Source organism: Castor canadensis, chromosome 7 (assembly GCF_047511655.1).
Source record: "Castor canadensis chromosome 7, mCasCan1.hap1v2, whole genome shotgun sequence".
NCBI classification, from domain to species: Eukaryota; Metazoa; Chordata; class Mammalia; order Rodentia; family Castoridae; genus Castor; species Castor canadensis.
This window is the reverse complement of record NC_133392.1, coordinates 61,910,608-61,926,411: the sequence shown is the minus strand read 5'-3', so window position 1 is coordinate 61,926,411 and position 15,804 is coordinate 61,910,608. Positions and strand designations below refer to the sequence as shown.

The 15,804-nt window shown below is 50.9% G+C and overlaps 1 protein-coding gene across 1 annotated transcript in view; it reads right to left on the bottom strand.

Annotated features, from left to right (window-relative positions):
• Cdh23 (cadherin related 23) overlaps window positions 1–15,804 on the bottom strand; it is a 382,861-nt gene that overhangs the window by 156,310 nt on the left and 210,747 nt on the right. The window contains exons 10-11 of the mRNA XM_074079082.1: window positions 14,274–14,386; window positions 12,390–12,578 (exon numbers count right to left, since the gene is read on the bottom strand). Of these exons, the coding sequence (XP_073935183.1) occupies window positions 12,390–12,578; window positions 14,274–14,386 (302 nt within the window). The remainder of the gene's footprint in view (window positions 1–12,389; window positions 12,579–14,273; window positions 14,387–15,804) is intronic.

The window sequence follows — 15,804 nt, the reverse complement described above, 5'->3', positions numbered from 1 at the left end:
AACCTTTCCAGCTCCAGATAAGGGGCTGCTGCCTCTATAAGCAGCTGGTGTGGTGAAATGCAAAGGACAAGGATGCCTTGAAGGACTTATGGGGCACCAGATCTTAATTCTAGGACACTATGTTCAGGTCCTGCCCCCACGATCCCAGGAGCCAGGCCAGGTCCCCTTCCATCCTTTCTCCCTCCAGCATGGAAGGCACCTACCCTGTGGCCAGTTCAACAATTTCTTTTTTATGGCTCTATCTTGCAACTGGACTCCCTCCCACCACAGGGACTGGATTTCTAACCTGAAGATGTGCCATTCTGATGGGGATCTGCCAATGTGACCCCTCCCCCGTCACTAGCAGCCTCAACCCCTTCCCCTCCACTAGCAGATTCTGACCTGAGCCTGCCTGGACTGGAGTTGGGATAGGGGCTAAGGGGGGTGCAGTTCTTGGAGGTGTATAGTCTAAATTTGTGTGTATAGGGGGGTGCATCTTGTTCTGTCCCACATCCAGAGTTGTCCTTTCACCAGGGGCCACTCTAGGGAGGAGTGTGTGGCTCAAAGGGCAGGACCACGGCAGGCAGAGTTCCCGATAGCCTCCTAGGTGTCCAGTCCTTCTCTCTGGCTGGGCCCTTTACAGACCTTCGGACAGAGCAGTGAGGCAGGTGCCCAGTTGGGAGCAACTCTCTATTCTGTAGCTGCCTGGCCCTGAGAAGCTGCCACACTAAAACGTCTTCTAGGCTCCCGCAGAGAGAAATGTGACAAGGCAAAGGCATCTAACCACCTTATGGAAACCAGGATGAGGATGCCACCATCCGCTAGCCTCAGCACTCTATTCCACAGCCTCTCCTCCCAGAGTGAGTCTGTCTTCTTGTGTCTCTGTGTGGCAGGGAGAGGGCTGAGAAGGTGTGGGGGGCAGAGAGGAGGGGTACGCCCTGGAACTTATCTGCTTTGTGACCTCAGAAAACTGCCTTCACAGACTCCCGTTAAAAATGGGGATCCCACTGCCAGAGGAGGACATGAACCTGGGGTTTGGGGAGCCAAAGGCAGGTGGCTAACTTCATATCCCTACCCTTCCTAGCACTCTGCCATGGAGAACTGCCCAGCCTAGGGATCCCTTCCCCATGGACAAAAATACTAAATGTCCTAAGAAATGGGTCCTGGGATGGGACAGGGCGTGGGCTCCAAGCGGAGGGCTGGCCATGCCTGGGGACAGCCCTATGTGTCACTCGGCACGCTACATGCTTGCTGATTTACAACAGTGTGGGGGGGGGATGATGGTGCTATTTAGCCTAGAAACCCACCATTGGTATTATGGATGTTAGCTGCTCTCAATGGGATGACAGTTTTTGGTACTTTGGCATTGAATTCAGGGGCTTGAGCTTGCTAGGCAGGTGCTCCACCACTTGAGTTCCACCCCGGCTTAGCTCCTCTCATTTCATCTGTTTGAGAATGGGTGTGTAGCAAGGCCTTCATAACTTACTTTTTAAGTTAGCATGCAGAAAATTTGACATTTTGATATACATTTCTGAGAATTATAACATATGTACAGGTCCTTCTTGCCCACCCCACCACTAGGAAACAAAGTAGTTTCACCACCCCAAAAACTGCTTTATCCTACCCCTTTTACAGCCACCCGTCCCCAAGCCTGGCAACCACTGATCTGTTCTCTGCTCCCAGTTGCTTGGAATCACATGGTGCGTAGCATTCGAAAGTGGCTTCCTTTACTCAGGTATGTTCTTAAGAGCCATCTGATTCTTGCTTCACCCTAGCGGTCTGTATCTTTAAGCACAGTCCCACCTCCAGCCATCCCACTTGCCAGAGGAGGGCTTTGGAGGTGGAGGGGGTGGGGGAGTCGAGTGAATTAAAAAAAAACAAGTCTGGTAGTTGTGCTCAGTGAAAGCTGGAAGATTTGGAAGTCCCCTAATGAGGACAATTAAAACAAGTCATTCCACTGAAAACAGCAAAGTAAACACAGACAGGAATGCTTACTTGTGGCTGTTCATCGGTGTCCTCAGTCCTACCCCTCTTCTGCAGTCATTCTGTGCTCAGTGCTTCCTCATGGTCCTCACTACCTCTTCAGTTCCCTTTGTTTGCTCATCTCTTCCAAGCTGAAACCTTGGGGTACCCAGCCTGCCTCCACCTTCCTCTCTGCTTTCTCCACATCCCTCTCCCAGGAGAGCCCAGCTGGCTCCCATGCTTTAAATACAATCCAGATAATGCCATGCTTCTATTTCTGCTCTCAGCCGAGACACATGCAGGTATACTGTTAGGTTTCTAGGGCCTAAATGGGTTGAGGTCACATTGGTAGTTTGAGATGGACCCTGGAGTAACATTTATACCAGAGACCACCAAACACTACAAGGCAGAGTCCCCTCCTAGAGTCACTTATGGACATCTCCCAGCAGCACCATCGGGCTTCTGGCATTTCCATGAGGATATCTAACAAGTGTGTCACAGAACACACAGAGACCTAACCATGCCTTCCACAGCATTCCATGGGCCTAACTGCCCAGCCAAGCACCCAGGTCACTCCTCACTCCCCACCCCAGCAGCAAATCCTGAGGACTGGACTCTCCCTTCCACACAGACAGCAAGGAACAACCTCTCGCCCCTCGAGCATCACCGAGCCTCATCTGAGCCACTCCAGTCATCTCCAGCACTGGCCCTTCACTGTCTATGCACCACCCACCTTGGCCATAAGAGCATCCCATAAATACTTTTTAAACTTAGGGTAAAATTCACATCACATAAAAGTCATTATCTTAATCATTTTCAAGTATACAGTACAACAGTTTTTGCTCTGTTTATTGGGGTGTGTGTGTGCAAAGCATTTTTTACCAACCCCAAAATGAAGCTTCATTAAGCAGTCACATCCCTCCCCCAGACCCTGGTAACCACCGTCTGCTTTCTGCCCCTACCCACTTGACCCGTCTGGACACTTTCTATGAATGGAATCATACAGAAGTGGCATGTGTGCAGCTTCCTTCCCTTAGCACAGGTTCCTCCATGATGTGGTATGGGTCAGTGTTTCCCTATCATGGTGGAGGGATACTGCATGGAGGCACTGCCCACTTGGGGACCCTTAAAAGGTCGGTGGATATTTGTGATGTTTCCATAGAGTGTCCTTTTGTAACTTTAGTCACATCGAGTCACTCTGTGCTCATTACCCTGGGCTAGCTTCCTGTCTTGCTCCCGTGAGGATAAACCTCTACTCTCTCTCCTGCTTCTGTGCTCCTCCCTAGCCTGCAGACTCCTGCCTCAGAGTCATGTGCATGTGAATCCCTCTGCTTGTAATGCTTTCTACCAACTGTCCTCCAACAGCAGAGGAGAAGCTGCCCTGCCCTCCCCAGCTTGCTTTCTCCTTGGCTCTTACGACCACCAGCCACAGTATGTTTCTTTAGTCTCCACCATGGAGAGGAAGCTGCCCAAGGGCTGGCTTTGCTGCTCATTGATGGACAGCACCTAGGAGGTGCTCAACAAACGAGGGAATAAATGGACCCCACCTCTCCCCATGGGAGGCCCCTCCATGGCCCTCTTGCCCTTCCCCGACCCAGGCCTATGGATGCCACTGCCCTCTGGGCTCGAGCTAACTTTTGGTTGTCTCTTGCCCTGCTCTGTGACGTTCCATGGAAGGCTTCCCCTCTGAGCCTAGTTTTGCTCATGTGAAAGGAGCAGATCTGTCTTCTGCCTGCTGGCGTGAGCACTTGCCCGTGCTGGGCACACCATGCACTGCACCTTGAATCAGAGTACAAATGTGTGATGGCCTTGATCTTCATTTCCTCTCACCCTCAATTCCTTTTCCCTGAATTTCTTTTAAACATATGGAGAGGTCTGTCTAAGCCTCATGAATGAGTCACACAGCCATGACACAGCCTTGTCATGCGGTACCTTGCCCCTCTGCTCCTGCCCTGCCCCATCCTCCCCTTCAGAGGACAATTAACAGGAGTCTGAAAACATAGAGCCCTAGTGGGCTCTGGGAGCAGGCTCTTCTCTCCTCGGTGGCCCACCCTCACCATAGCTGCCTAGGGGGACTCTGCAGTTTCGTGACTTGGTGACGAGGACATTTCGCAGCTCATGACTGTGTTGATGGGTGAGATGCAGGCACAGCTGAGCTGCGCTTACCCTGTCTCCAAGATGAGGGGAGAAACATCTAGCGCTTCTGGGGTGTGGCGGAGGGTGGCAAATGGGCAAGAAGGGGGAGTGAGGGAAGACAGGTCATGTTTCAGGGTGAAAGGGGCTCAGTGACACCTACAGAGAAGGGGCACCATGGTGGCACAAATCAGCTGAAGGGCAATGGTGAGAGAAAGAGGCTGGAGGGAAGGTTTGCCCCCTCTGCTTCTGATCCCAGTGGGGGTGTTAAGGAAGATGAGTCCTGCTTTTAGGGGGTGTGGCTTCTCATATAAAATGATACCTGCTACTTCCCACCACACCAGTCCTGCTCAGGAGCCTGAGTGGTAGTAGGCATAGGGACAAGGAGGTGTAGGGAAGGGAATGGAAGGGCATTGGTACTACAGCTGTCAACACAGGCCTGTATCACATCCCTGCTGGGCTAGGGCCTAGTGTATATAGCATGGTGATTACATTTATCATGAGACTAAATTAGGAGGTGTCTGAATCACACCCTTTGGTCCCCAGGGAGGATGGAGCCGAGCATGCTGGGAGGAATCACTCCATGGGATGCAGCCGCACACAGAAAATCCTAATCATCATCGTCGTGGCAATAAGAGCCTTGGCGAAGGCAACTGGGGAGAAATTAATGGGAAACCAGATGGGGCTGTCCTGCTCCCCGGCTCCCCCTCCAGAACAGATTGGCTTTGAAAGCAGCTGATATTTCCCTGGAGAGCCTCAATCTTGGGGGCGGACCCTGGACATGAGAACAGAAGCTGTGGGACTTGCAAACAGACCCCTGCCTACTGGAGAGGGCTCACTCCAGCACCTCCAACTTCAGGTACTGCCTGTGTGGACATTGATTTGGCAGACAAGACACCCCTGCTATGGGTCAGAACCCCCAGACAAAAAGAAATAAGAGCAGCTGGGATTGACACCCTGGCCTAAGGCACGGGGCAAGGCAACACTGGCCCTTTTTCCCCACATGCCTTGCCTTGGTTGCTCCCTGGACAAGAGCCCTTGCCCCCTCTCTGCGTTACTGCACTGATGAAGTCACAGCTGGGAGAGAAGCTGGGAGTGTTGGGGTGTTCCACCTGCTTCCTTTGCACCCCCCCCCCAGGGGATTCAGTGCATGGTGGGCAATTTCTAGCCAGATCCCTGTTTTCTGCCTGGTGGGAGAGAGAGAAGGGTCTAGAAAATGGGACAATCCTACACCCACAGGGAGTACAGAATCTTCTGCCTCCTTCTTCCTACCTGCCCCACCCTGCCGTCCTTCTTCACTACTTCTAGAATTTGCTTAGGACAATTGTCATCCGGAGATCCATGCCCTGGTTGACATTCACGGGGAGGGAGAGTACAGAGCAGGTGTGATCACTTTCGAGAGAGGCAGGGATGTACTTCTACTGTCTCTACCACAAAGGAGACACTGGGGTATGCAGATATATGGAGCCCAGGTGAACACTGTCATGGAGGATCCAGAGATGGAACCTCAGCTGAACATGTTCCATGGAGCAGCCAGTCTCGTCTCATCCCTGCATACCTCCCACCCCACCCCACCCAGATTTGCAGCTAGGATGACAACTCTAAGGAACCCTGGGAGGAGGTACTGGGAGAGGATCACAGTCAGTGAGGACAGCAACTCAGGAAGAGCGGGTGGCATCTCATCATTTTGTGCCAACAACCCCTCTGGCAGCCTGCTGAAGCCTTCTCAGAATGTTTTTAATTGCAAAAAATAAAGTAAAATACAGGGGGCCACAAAGTGAACTATTCTGAATTATAGTTATCCAAGTGTTAAACCTTAAAAGGTGTTGTAAAGTAATCCTAGCTACTCAGGAGGCAGAGATCAGGAGGATCATAGTTTGAGGCCAGTCTGGACAAAACGTTCTCAAGACCCCATCTCAAAAATGAATGTGGTGGCGCATGCCTGTGATTCAAGCTACAAGGGAAGTGTAAATAGGAAGTTTGAGGTCCAAGATGACTGGGGCATAAATACGAGACCCTGTCACAAAAATAACCAAAGCAAAAAGGGGCAGGGAGCATGGCTCAAGTAGTAGAGCTCCTGCCTAGCAAACACAAGGCCCTGAGTTCAAACCTCAGTACTGCCCCTCCCCAATAAAAGGGTGTCATAGTAATATATGTGATTCAGAATATATTAAGTAATGAGATTTCCTGGTGGGTCTAGTGTCTGATGAATTTCAAGGCTGTGGCGAATGCAAGTGGTATTTTGAGGTTCCTGGGACACTAGTAATGTAATATGAAAATGCAGATTTCTCTTGGGGTTGAAGTTACAGCACTGTTACTCGGTATGGCTGTGGCTTGGGTCTAGATCGTAACTACAGAAAGCCTATGGTGCAGTTAGAAGTTGGTAAGAATTAACATGCAGGTTTTTCTCCAGCCAGGCTGTGGATGCCTTGGGCAGTCAGTGGGATGCCCACCCCGTTGGTTAAGAACCCTGACTGAAAGGCAGCCTGAGAGGGAACCAAGCGGAAGCCTGAAGCAGGACCACAACCTTTGCAGAGCTGTGTGGGGAGGGCACAGAGAAGCCTCAGCGTGGACAGACTGACTAACAGGAACAAATGTGAAAATAAATTTAAATAAATACAAGGTTGTGGCAGTGGCTCCCTGACAGGCCTGAAACACACATGGAATGGAAAATGAGGGTGATGGATAAAAATAAAGACTGAGATTAGCGGGGGAACGTCAACATTCGCTGCCCCTCCCCTCAGTACGCCCAGCATTCTGGAATGAAGCTTTTCTCCCTATCATTTACTTGCTTTTATTTATTTAGTTGGCAATGTCTTCTCCTTGGGGAGGTGGATAATTCTAGGTTTGTTTGTTTTTTTTCCTATGCCCCTCAAATAAATTAATCGTGTCATCTGCCTGAAACAGGAACAAGCTCCTGCCAGATGTGTCCCCATTCACCTCTCTGGTGCAGGTCCCCATTACCTGCTCCCCCCCCACTACTTCCTGCCAGTCATTCTGGAGCTGGGAGGACCCATTACTTGGTGGGACCAGATCTTTGAACTGATCGTTCAGTGGGTCCAAAGCCTGGAATTGAGTTCTTATCCCTGTACTCCCAAAGGACCCCCGGAGGCCACCTGCCTCCTGCTTGAGGCTGGTGTCCAGAGGTTCTCGCTTCTTTTAAAGGCCCCAAGCAGACCTGTTGGCTCCCATTTTTAGTTGCTCTAACTGGATGTGCCTCCTTATGTCTACGCTGTCACTTATCTCCCTGTCTCCTCAGCAGACTGGAAGATGAAAATCAACAGTGTTTGAAAAACTGAGGTGGGAGAGAATAGTGAGCAAAAAGTCCAGGACTGAGGATCAAGGTCAAGATCTGCAATCCATTAGCTGCGTGACCTTGGGCAAGTCCCTTAACCTCTCAAAGCCTTCATCCTCTCTGACAAGGGCAAAATAACACCCATCTCCCAGGACTGTGGATGCTAGTTGTGAGAGTTAATATGTAAAGGGTGCTTTTTAAGAGCTAGGCCCTGTTCTAAAATATACATATGGACTCATTTTACTTCACAGCAGCTATGTATGGTAGCTAAGGTCACCATCAGAGGATAAATAAGTCCTCTGAAGTCACACAGACCATAAATGGCAGGGTCAGGGTTGGAACCCAGGCAGTCTGGCTTCGAAGCCCTTACTTTTATTTTTAACGAGCTGCCTCTCTCATCCTTGCCTGTAAGGGATGCCCAGGGGATGTCAAATGCACAAATACTTGGGCAGGCTGGGAGAGGGTGGGTGAGATGAGGTCCTCAGAGGGCCTAGGCCTGTCTGTCGGAGGCAGAGCCCTGGGAATGCAGGGTGTGCCCATGTTAGGATGTTAGGCAGCTGTGCCACAGGAAGTACCAGGAGGCACCCAGCACACCTTCCCTTCCTACCAGGGTCCTCTCAGATGGAAATGAACATTAAAATCTGTGGTCATCAATACTGCCTGGCCCAACCCACGGTTTCCCAGAGGTGGACATGAGGCACAGACAAGATATGACATGCCCTGGGTGAGGGGCAGAGCTGGGCCGAGAACCTGGCTAGTACTCTTCCTGCCGCCTTCCCTGAGCAGTCAGGGCAGGTCCGGTAGCAGAATACTGGGGTCAGAGTTCAAACTTCTGGGCCCCCTTGTTTGGTTTTTGGGACTGGGATTATAGGTGGTTACCACCATGCCCAGATTTTTTTTTTTTTTTAGGGGGACTAGGGATCAGACTCAGGGTGTTGCACATGCTAGGCAAGTCCTTTACCACTGAGCCCCTGGACCCACTGTAAATCAGAAAGCCTTTGTCATAAAGACAGAAGATGTGACTCGGGGTCCTCCTGGATTCTGAAGGGTACTGTCAGTGGACTATCAGAATTGCATCATAGGAGGGTTGGGACTCTTTCTTGCAAACACTGTAAATGCAAAATGGCAAACATGCATGGGTGCCTCCAGCTAGCTCCTCACAGCCTTGCTGACTGGAAAAGGCTCAAATTGCAGGAACAACTTTTCTCCTGAGGGGCAGGGATGGGACTGCCAACGTTTATTTGGCTATCTGGGTCAAAAGGACAGTGTATTGCATCTTGCACAAACTAAAACCACCCCTCTTGCTGGTACTGGTGAAGCAGCCAGAGGTGGGGACAGTATTCCCCATGCCCCACTCTGCTAGTCTGACCCCTTAGAGGGGTGCAGAGAGATAATCCACGGCTAATGGGCAGAAGAGTGGTATTTAGAACAATTGCACAGAAAACCCAAGCATCCCAGGGAACACTTCCACGCAGAGGGGAAACTAGGCTTCTTGTGCTCTACTCAGCTGGGCAGCATGGTAGGGAGGTGGGCTGGGGGCTGCAAGCCAGGCCATGCTGGAGGAAGCACACAGGACAGGCAGAGGGCAAGGGTACAGTAAGGGAGGGTGGGAGTGTAAGTGGGGAAACTATGTACTATCGCTCCTGAGCACCCAGGGAAAGACAGGAAATTAGGGGTGGGCAGTGGGTGTGGGGCAGTGAGGCTGCCTGGGCCTTTCATTTGAAACTGGGAGATGACCTCCCACCATGGCTATCTTCTGGGGCTTGGGCCTTCAGGGTTTTTCTTTTCTTTTTTTTGTGCAATCTGCATTACAACCATCTATTTGCATCTCAGCTGTCACATAGCACAAATGGGCTGCTGCTGGTTTCAGCCCACCCCAGCCCATCTGTCCCCGGCTTCTCTGAATTTCCTATGACCAGGCAGAGAAGAAATTACTCAGCTGGACTTGACAATGCATGGAGCTGTTGGGTGATAGAAAGGACTCCTTTCATGCACTTCTGTTGTGGCCAATGGACTGATGGAGCCTGAGATTCAGTAAGAGACTGCAGAATCTTGGATGGGGGTCGAGGAGTTGCAGGCATCATCTAGTATGTGTGAGTTAATTAGCATCCTAATTAAGAGTGACTGCCACAAAGTTCCAACTGAGTTTAAACTGCTTCCTCCTTCCTTTCCTGTGCTCTATTGCCACCCTCTGCTGCCCTATGGTGGACTCTTGAGGTCAGGTCCAATGTCCCTGACCACAGGGGGCATGTCAATGACTGTGCTAGCAAGGGACTGGTCACTAGAGGCAAGAGGGGTGCAGACACCCCTTTGAATTCCTGCAAACACTGCAGACAGGCTTCTGGCAAAGACAGCCTGAGAGAAACTTGACATATCCCAGCCAGCTGTGGTGAGCTGGGCTTCTGCCTCACTGTGGGTAACACTGGCTGGACCCAGTCTGCGTTGGGAGCTGCAGCTCAGCAGACAGTGAGGATGGGTGGAGTTTCTGTGTGCTAGGTGCTGTGTCAAGTCTTGTATATACCTCCTGCCTTCTCCTCTTCTCCACATCCCTGGTTCTTGTGTCTAGGGCAGAGACAAAGATTTAGCTGACCCCCACACATACCTTTCCTAGCCTCTGGGCAGTGAAGTGGGGGCATGTGTCTAGCTCTGGCTGTTAGGTAGAAGTCATGGAGTTACTTCTGGGATGAACCACAGAAGACCTGGTATCCAGTCTTCTGCTGTCCCTTCCCCTTTCCACAGCAGCCCACGAAGCTTGCATCCTTGAGTGGCCACACAGAGTGGGGGTTCCCTGCTGACCTGGGCTGGACAAGTAGTCCAAGTCAGAAATAAGCTTGTGGCCAGGTGTGGTGGCTCAAGCCTAGTCTTAGCTACTCAGGAGAAAGAGGATCGTGGTTCAAGACCAGCCAGGGTCAAGAGTTCTCTAGACCTGAACCAATGATGGAGTGCAGTGGCTCCTGTCGTTCCAGCTACATGGGGAAGCACAAATAGGATGAAGGTCCAGGTCAGCCAGGGATAAAAAGAGACCCTATTTCAACAATAACCAACACAAAAGGGCTGGCAGAGTGGCTTGCGTGATACCACGCCCACCTAGCAATTTCAAGGTCCTGAGTTCAAACCCCCAGTACCACAAAAAAAAAACACCCCAAAAGCTGTGTTTGGGGTTTAACTTATTACTGCCATTGAAACTGAAGGATATATTTTCTTTCTCATTTCTTCTTAAACACATGAGTGGCCAAGGTCATTAATTCATCAGAGGTCACAGAACTAGTAAATGGCAGGACTGAAGTTCAACACAAGCCCTGTGTGCATCCAGAGGTTCTGCTACTCTCTCCTGGGCTGCCTCCAAGATCAAGTGCAAGTTCCCTGCTGGAGTCCCAGCATTTCTACCCAGGTCTCATAGCACAAACGCTGTACTGTTTGAGGGAGTTACTGCCTGTTCCACCATCTACTTGCAGGTTTCTGCCTCTGGGCTTCTGTGGGTCACCTGGCCTCACCGCCAGCCTTCCTGCCTACTCCAAGGATCAGCCTGGGACCCCTCTGCCACAAGCCTGATCCTCTCAGCCCACAGCCCCTTTCTCAGCTGAACCCTCAGAGACCTCAGTCCCTGACCTTGGACCCCAGGCTGATTCCAGAGTTTCTCTTCTCTTGGGCCAATGTTACTGTTCTTCTGAAACCAAGGATGGGACTTTCTTCTGAGGTTCTCACTCATATAAAACTCTCCAAAAGGGGGTAGGGTACCAGCACTTCAGGAGGGGGCCAGGATGACCCTTTGGAGTGTGAGAAAATATTAGAACTTTTTTTTATACCTGTTTATCTCTACGCTTTAAAAGCTCTACATTTTTGTAGCTGATTTAGAAATGTACACATCTAATTGGATAAACGTGCTGTTGACCCCTTGGGACAAGGACTATGAGTTACACTTGATTTCCCCAAGGCAGGAGCTGGCAAGGGGAAGAGTCCCAGGCAGGCAGACAGCAGTTTGCAAGGAACAGAGAGGAGAGGGGCTACAGAGCGGGAGGCCCAACCTGGAACAAGGCCAGGAGGAGCCTGGGGAAGAGGAACTAGTGAAGACACCCCATGGAAGCAGGGTGGGCAGAGCCTGGTCATGAAGGAATCCCACTAACAAGGTAGCTGGGAGGGGCAGGGAGATGGGGCTGTAGGCAGGAGAGGACCAGAGAGGAAGCAGCAGGCAAAACAGAAACCATTTTCACAGGCCTGGCCCTCCCTCCCTCCCCTGATGAGGCAGGGCGTGGTAGTGCTAGCTGGGTGGGGGCTGTAGTTTTCTCTTTCTTCCCTTTAGACTGAGTTCAACCAGGGAGACCGGCTTGGACAAGGTGACACAGGTATCCTGGACTCTGTTATGGACTTCCTATGGCCTGGGATCCCCTGGAAAGCACTCATGTCTCCCTGAGTGAGCTTTTCACATGGAAAGGGGTTATTATCAACTGATAAGTAGGGACCAGGCTTTCTGCAGAGGACATGGCTTTTCTAGGAGCCTCTACTTTCTTTATACTTTTCTTTTTTTGGTGTTACTGGGATTTGAACTCAGGGCACTCAGTGTCTTCCTAGGCAGGCACTCTACCACTTGAGCCACTCCACCAGTCCTCTAGGAGCCTCTAAACTGGGGCACATCCATCCTTAGTGCACAAGGTGACCCACAGGGTGGGGAATAAATGGTTTATTTCAACTTTCTAAAATTGCTGTTTTTTTGTGCATGCTTTGTAGTGTGCATTTAGATTAGTGCAATGACCATGTATACACCTTCTAAATAAATAACCAAATATTGGGAGTATGTGCTCAAATGTTAGCACAGGGCATAGATGATACCTTGTAACAATTTAGATTTTTGCAGTGGCTATTGATCCATAGACTGTAGCACGGAGAGAGTGCAGCAATGTTTGTTTCTATTTTATAACTGCGAACCTAGAAGACGGGACGGAGACTGTTGGTATCCCTCCTGGGGTTGCACAGCCCAAGAGGGGCAGTGAGTCTGGACCAGCCATGAGTTTGGGAGACTCACCTCATCCTTGTCCACCACCTGGATGAAGAGGGGGAGGGCAAAGCCAACCTGCGCCAGCTCAGTGATGGCCACGCTGTATTCAGAGCTGTTGAACTCTGGGGCATTGTCATTGATGTCAATAACCAGGATGTTGAAGGTTGTGGTGACTGTGGCATCAGATGGGGTACGGTCATCATTCAGCTCTGTGCCCTGCAGACAGAGGACAATCACCCCAAGAGTGAAGGCAGCCACAATCACAGTAACAACTGCTGTCTACCAGGGACTTTCTCAATGCCAGACACTGTATTAATTTGAACTGTCCTATCTAATCTCCACCATGGCCTTGGGAGGAAGATCCCATCTTCAGCAACCAAATGTTACTGACAAAGAAACAGGCTCAGAGAGGTTAAGTAAGTTGCACAAGGATGTACAGCCTGAGAAGGTTTCAGACTCAGGCAGTAGGATTCTAGAACTGACAAGGAGGTGGGTGGGGAGGGGGAGACTGATTTGGAGGCTCATTGAGGGGCGAAAGGAGAGTTAATGCAATTTGGCAGAAAATGAAGCTAGGGACAAAAATTTTATGCTGGTGGCTGATCAAGACTCCACTGAGGCCTGGGGGTGTGGCTCAAGCAGTACAGTACATGCCTAGCAAGCACAAGGCCCTGAGTTCAAACCCAGAACCACCAAAAATAAATAAAACCCAAAAGACTCAGTTGAGCACCTGCTGAGGACTGAACACTGTTGGGCCCCAGGAGGGTCTGGATTGGACTCAGGAACAGATGGACTGATCCAGATGTCTGGATGTCCAGCCTCTGGATAGCACTCCTAGCCCCAAAATATCTGTTCCCATTTCTGACCCCAAACTTCTGCACCCAACTATCAGGGCAAGACTGGGAAGCGGCATCTCCCACCAGCGCTTCATCCCGGCCCCCTTTGGGGGGGATTTGGAGGTCCAGCCCATCTGAGGAGCTACTCTCTACAGCTTTATATAAATGTGGAAAAACAGCACAGGGTCCCACGGTGAGTTAGTGGAGGTACTGGACCAGGGAGTGGCTTTCTTCTTGGCCTTGCTTGGAAGGGAGAACAGGAGGGAACCTGGGAAGGGCCATGGGTCTGGGTGGGAAAGGCTGTGCTAGTGTGTGTTTCCTGGCTGACTCACATGTGAACATCAGGGGAGAGGATAGGGTAGTGGGCAGTGAAGACTGATAGACTCATGGTTGCTGCAGGCCCTTAAGGCCAAGGAAGCAGTGAACAGCCCAACTGGGCTATCCCGTCCTCTCACATGCATGGCAAGGCCTCCTTCCCTGGCCCTCTCCTCAGTCTCTCCCTCACCCCTCATCAATGCACAACTAGGTCTTGGCAGGTCCCCTGTGGCCCAGATAGGATCCATAACCCTAAATGGGCTTCCCAGAGATTGGCTCAGCAAACTACTGATTTTAATTAAAGCTGGTTATGAGATGCAGGTGGCTGCACCTCCACTACACCTTCCGGGACTCCAGCAGTGGCCCCTCCCTGATGTGCTAGTCTTTCCTAATCAGGGGAAGTGGGATACTTAGAAATGGGGTAAAACCCCAGACATGGGCAAACTCAAGAACTCAAGGTGTTCTGGGAATGTTCAGAGCCTTACAAAGGAAGCAGAGCTATGGACAAGGGTAAGGAGCCCAGGATGAACACTGAGATGCTTTCTTGTCCCTAGGACGGGATGAAAGCTTGTCTGGGCTGGTATTGGTGGTGGATGCGAAGTGCTCAGCAGAACTGCCTGCTGGTGGGGCCCCTGGGTGCAGCCCCTGGGTCAGTATCAAGCAGAGGACAGAAATGCTGTGCTATGAAGCCCATGGGCACTGCTGCAGGATCAGGCACAGCAGCCCCTTCACCTGGGCACAGTGCCCAAAAGCCAGGCCTCACCTTCACAGTCAGAATGAAACCATGGCTGTAGAGGGGGTTCTCCCGGTCTAGCAGGCCATTTAAGGTCAGTGCTCCGCTGATGTAGTCCAGGGCAAAGATGCTGTTGGTGTTCCCTGCAAAAGAGAGGCACATGAGCATGACTGGGCCGGGGCAGGTGGGTGGTAAGAATGGATCAGAACCTTAGTGGGTGCCAGCTCAAGGAAAACAGAAAGGGTACTGAATGGCAGAAGTCCTGCAGTGACACAGTGACAGCCAGAGAGAACGGTGTGCCTTTCTGGCCCTCTGACCAGTTAGGGTGAGTCTCGGGTTGGTGCTAGTGTTGTCATTAATAGCCACCACACGGGTTAATCTTTGTAACAGAGGGAGCAGGCTTCAGGCTCGGGACCTTCCAAAGAGAGTGTATCCAGCTAGGGCTCCCTGTTTTGTTTCCCTTGTACTTATTTTTATCGTTCTGTTCCATCCCATCCCATCCCATCCCATCCAACTCTACTTTCTATTTATGGCAATGACATAATGGGGATTTTTAATGACAAATAGGTTAGAAAGATAATTCAATTAAAAAAATTCTAAGTACTTATTAAAGTAAAAAAGCATGTATTTAAATTACTGGCAAGGGGCTGCTGACCTGGCCCAAGTGGTAGAGCACTTGCCGAGCATATGCAATATTCTGGATTCTGGAAATAAAATGAAGTACAAGCAACACCAGCCTGAATCCAACGCCCCTGTAGCTCCCCTGACAACTGTGCTTCCTGCTTCCCTACAGGTAGCCCTTACCCTCCCACTGGCTTCCTCAGCCTCCCCAAGTTGTCTTGCTGCCTTCCTCTGTCCTCCTCCTCTTGTTCTCCCAGCCAGCCTCTCCTCTCCTCCTCCAGGAAGGCCACCCTGATTCTCCAGCTGACCCCTCCACTCCCCACCCCATGCAGTGGCCACTGTTCCCCAGTTGCTTCTGTGTGTGAATTTGATCTTCCTGCCCTAACTAAAAGTTCCCTTGAGACAGACTTTCCATAACTGTCACTCAAGGTACCTGACCAGTGTTGGCACAGGATGGCAGGTTGCTCCCCAGGTCACCTGGGCCAGCCCTGCCTAGACCCCACCCTCCCTTTTTATACCCCTCCCACCAGGCTGTGAATGAATCCCAGTTCTACTCTTCTCCCCTACTCAGTTTGTTCATTCACTCACTCCATTCATTCACAAATTCAGCAGTCCTGGGCAGGTTGACCTAGGGCCAGGTCCTAGCTTGATACTGTAGACACAGATATCCAGGTCCCAGGAGCTCTGATACTAAGTACCCGTGGCTGGAAAGGAGCCTGGCCAACAGGAGAATCAGGTCTCTGAGTCATAGCAGGGGCACTGTTCATAGATGGGAAAGCTTGCTTGCTGTGTGACCCTGGCACTTTACTTAACCCCTCTGTGTTTCTGTTTCCTTATCTGTAGAACAAGTAACAATGGCCTCGACCTCATAGATTTGTGAAGATGGAATGAGGAGAAAGTATGCATACACCGGCTTGGAGCTGTTTCTGGCACAAAGTAA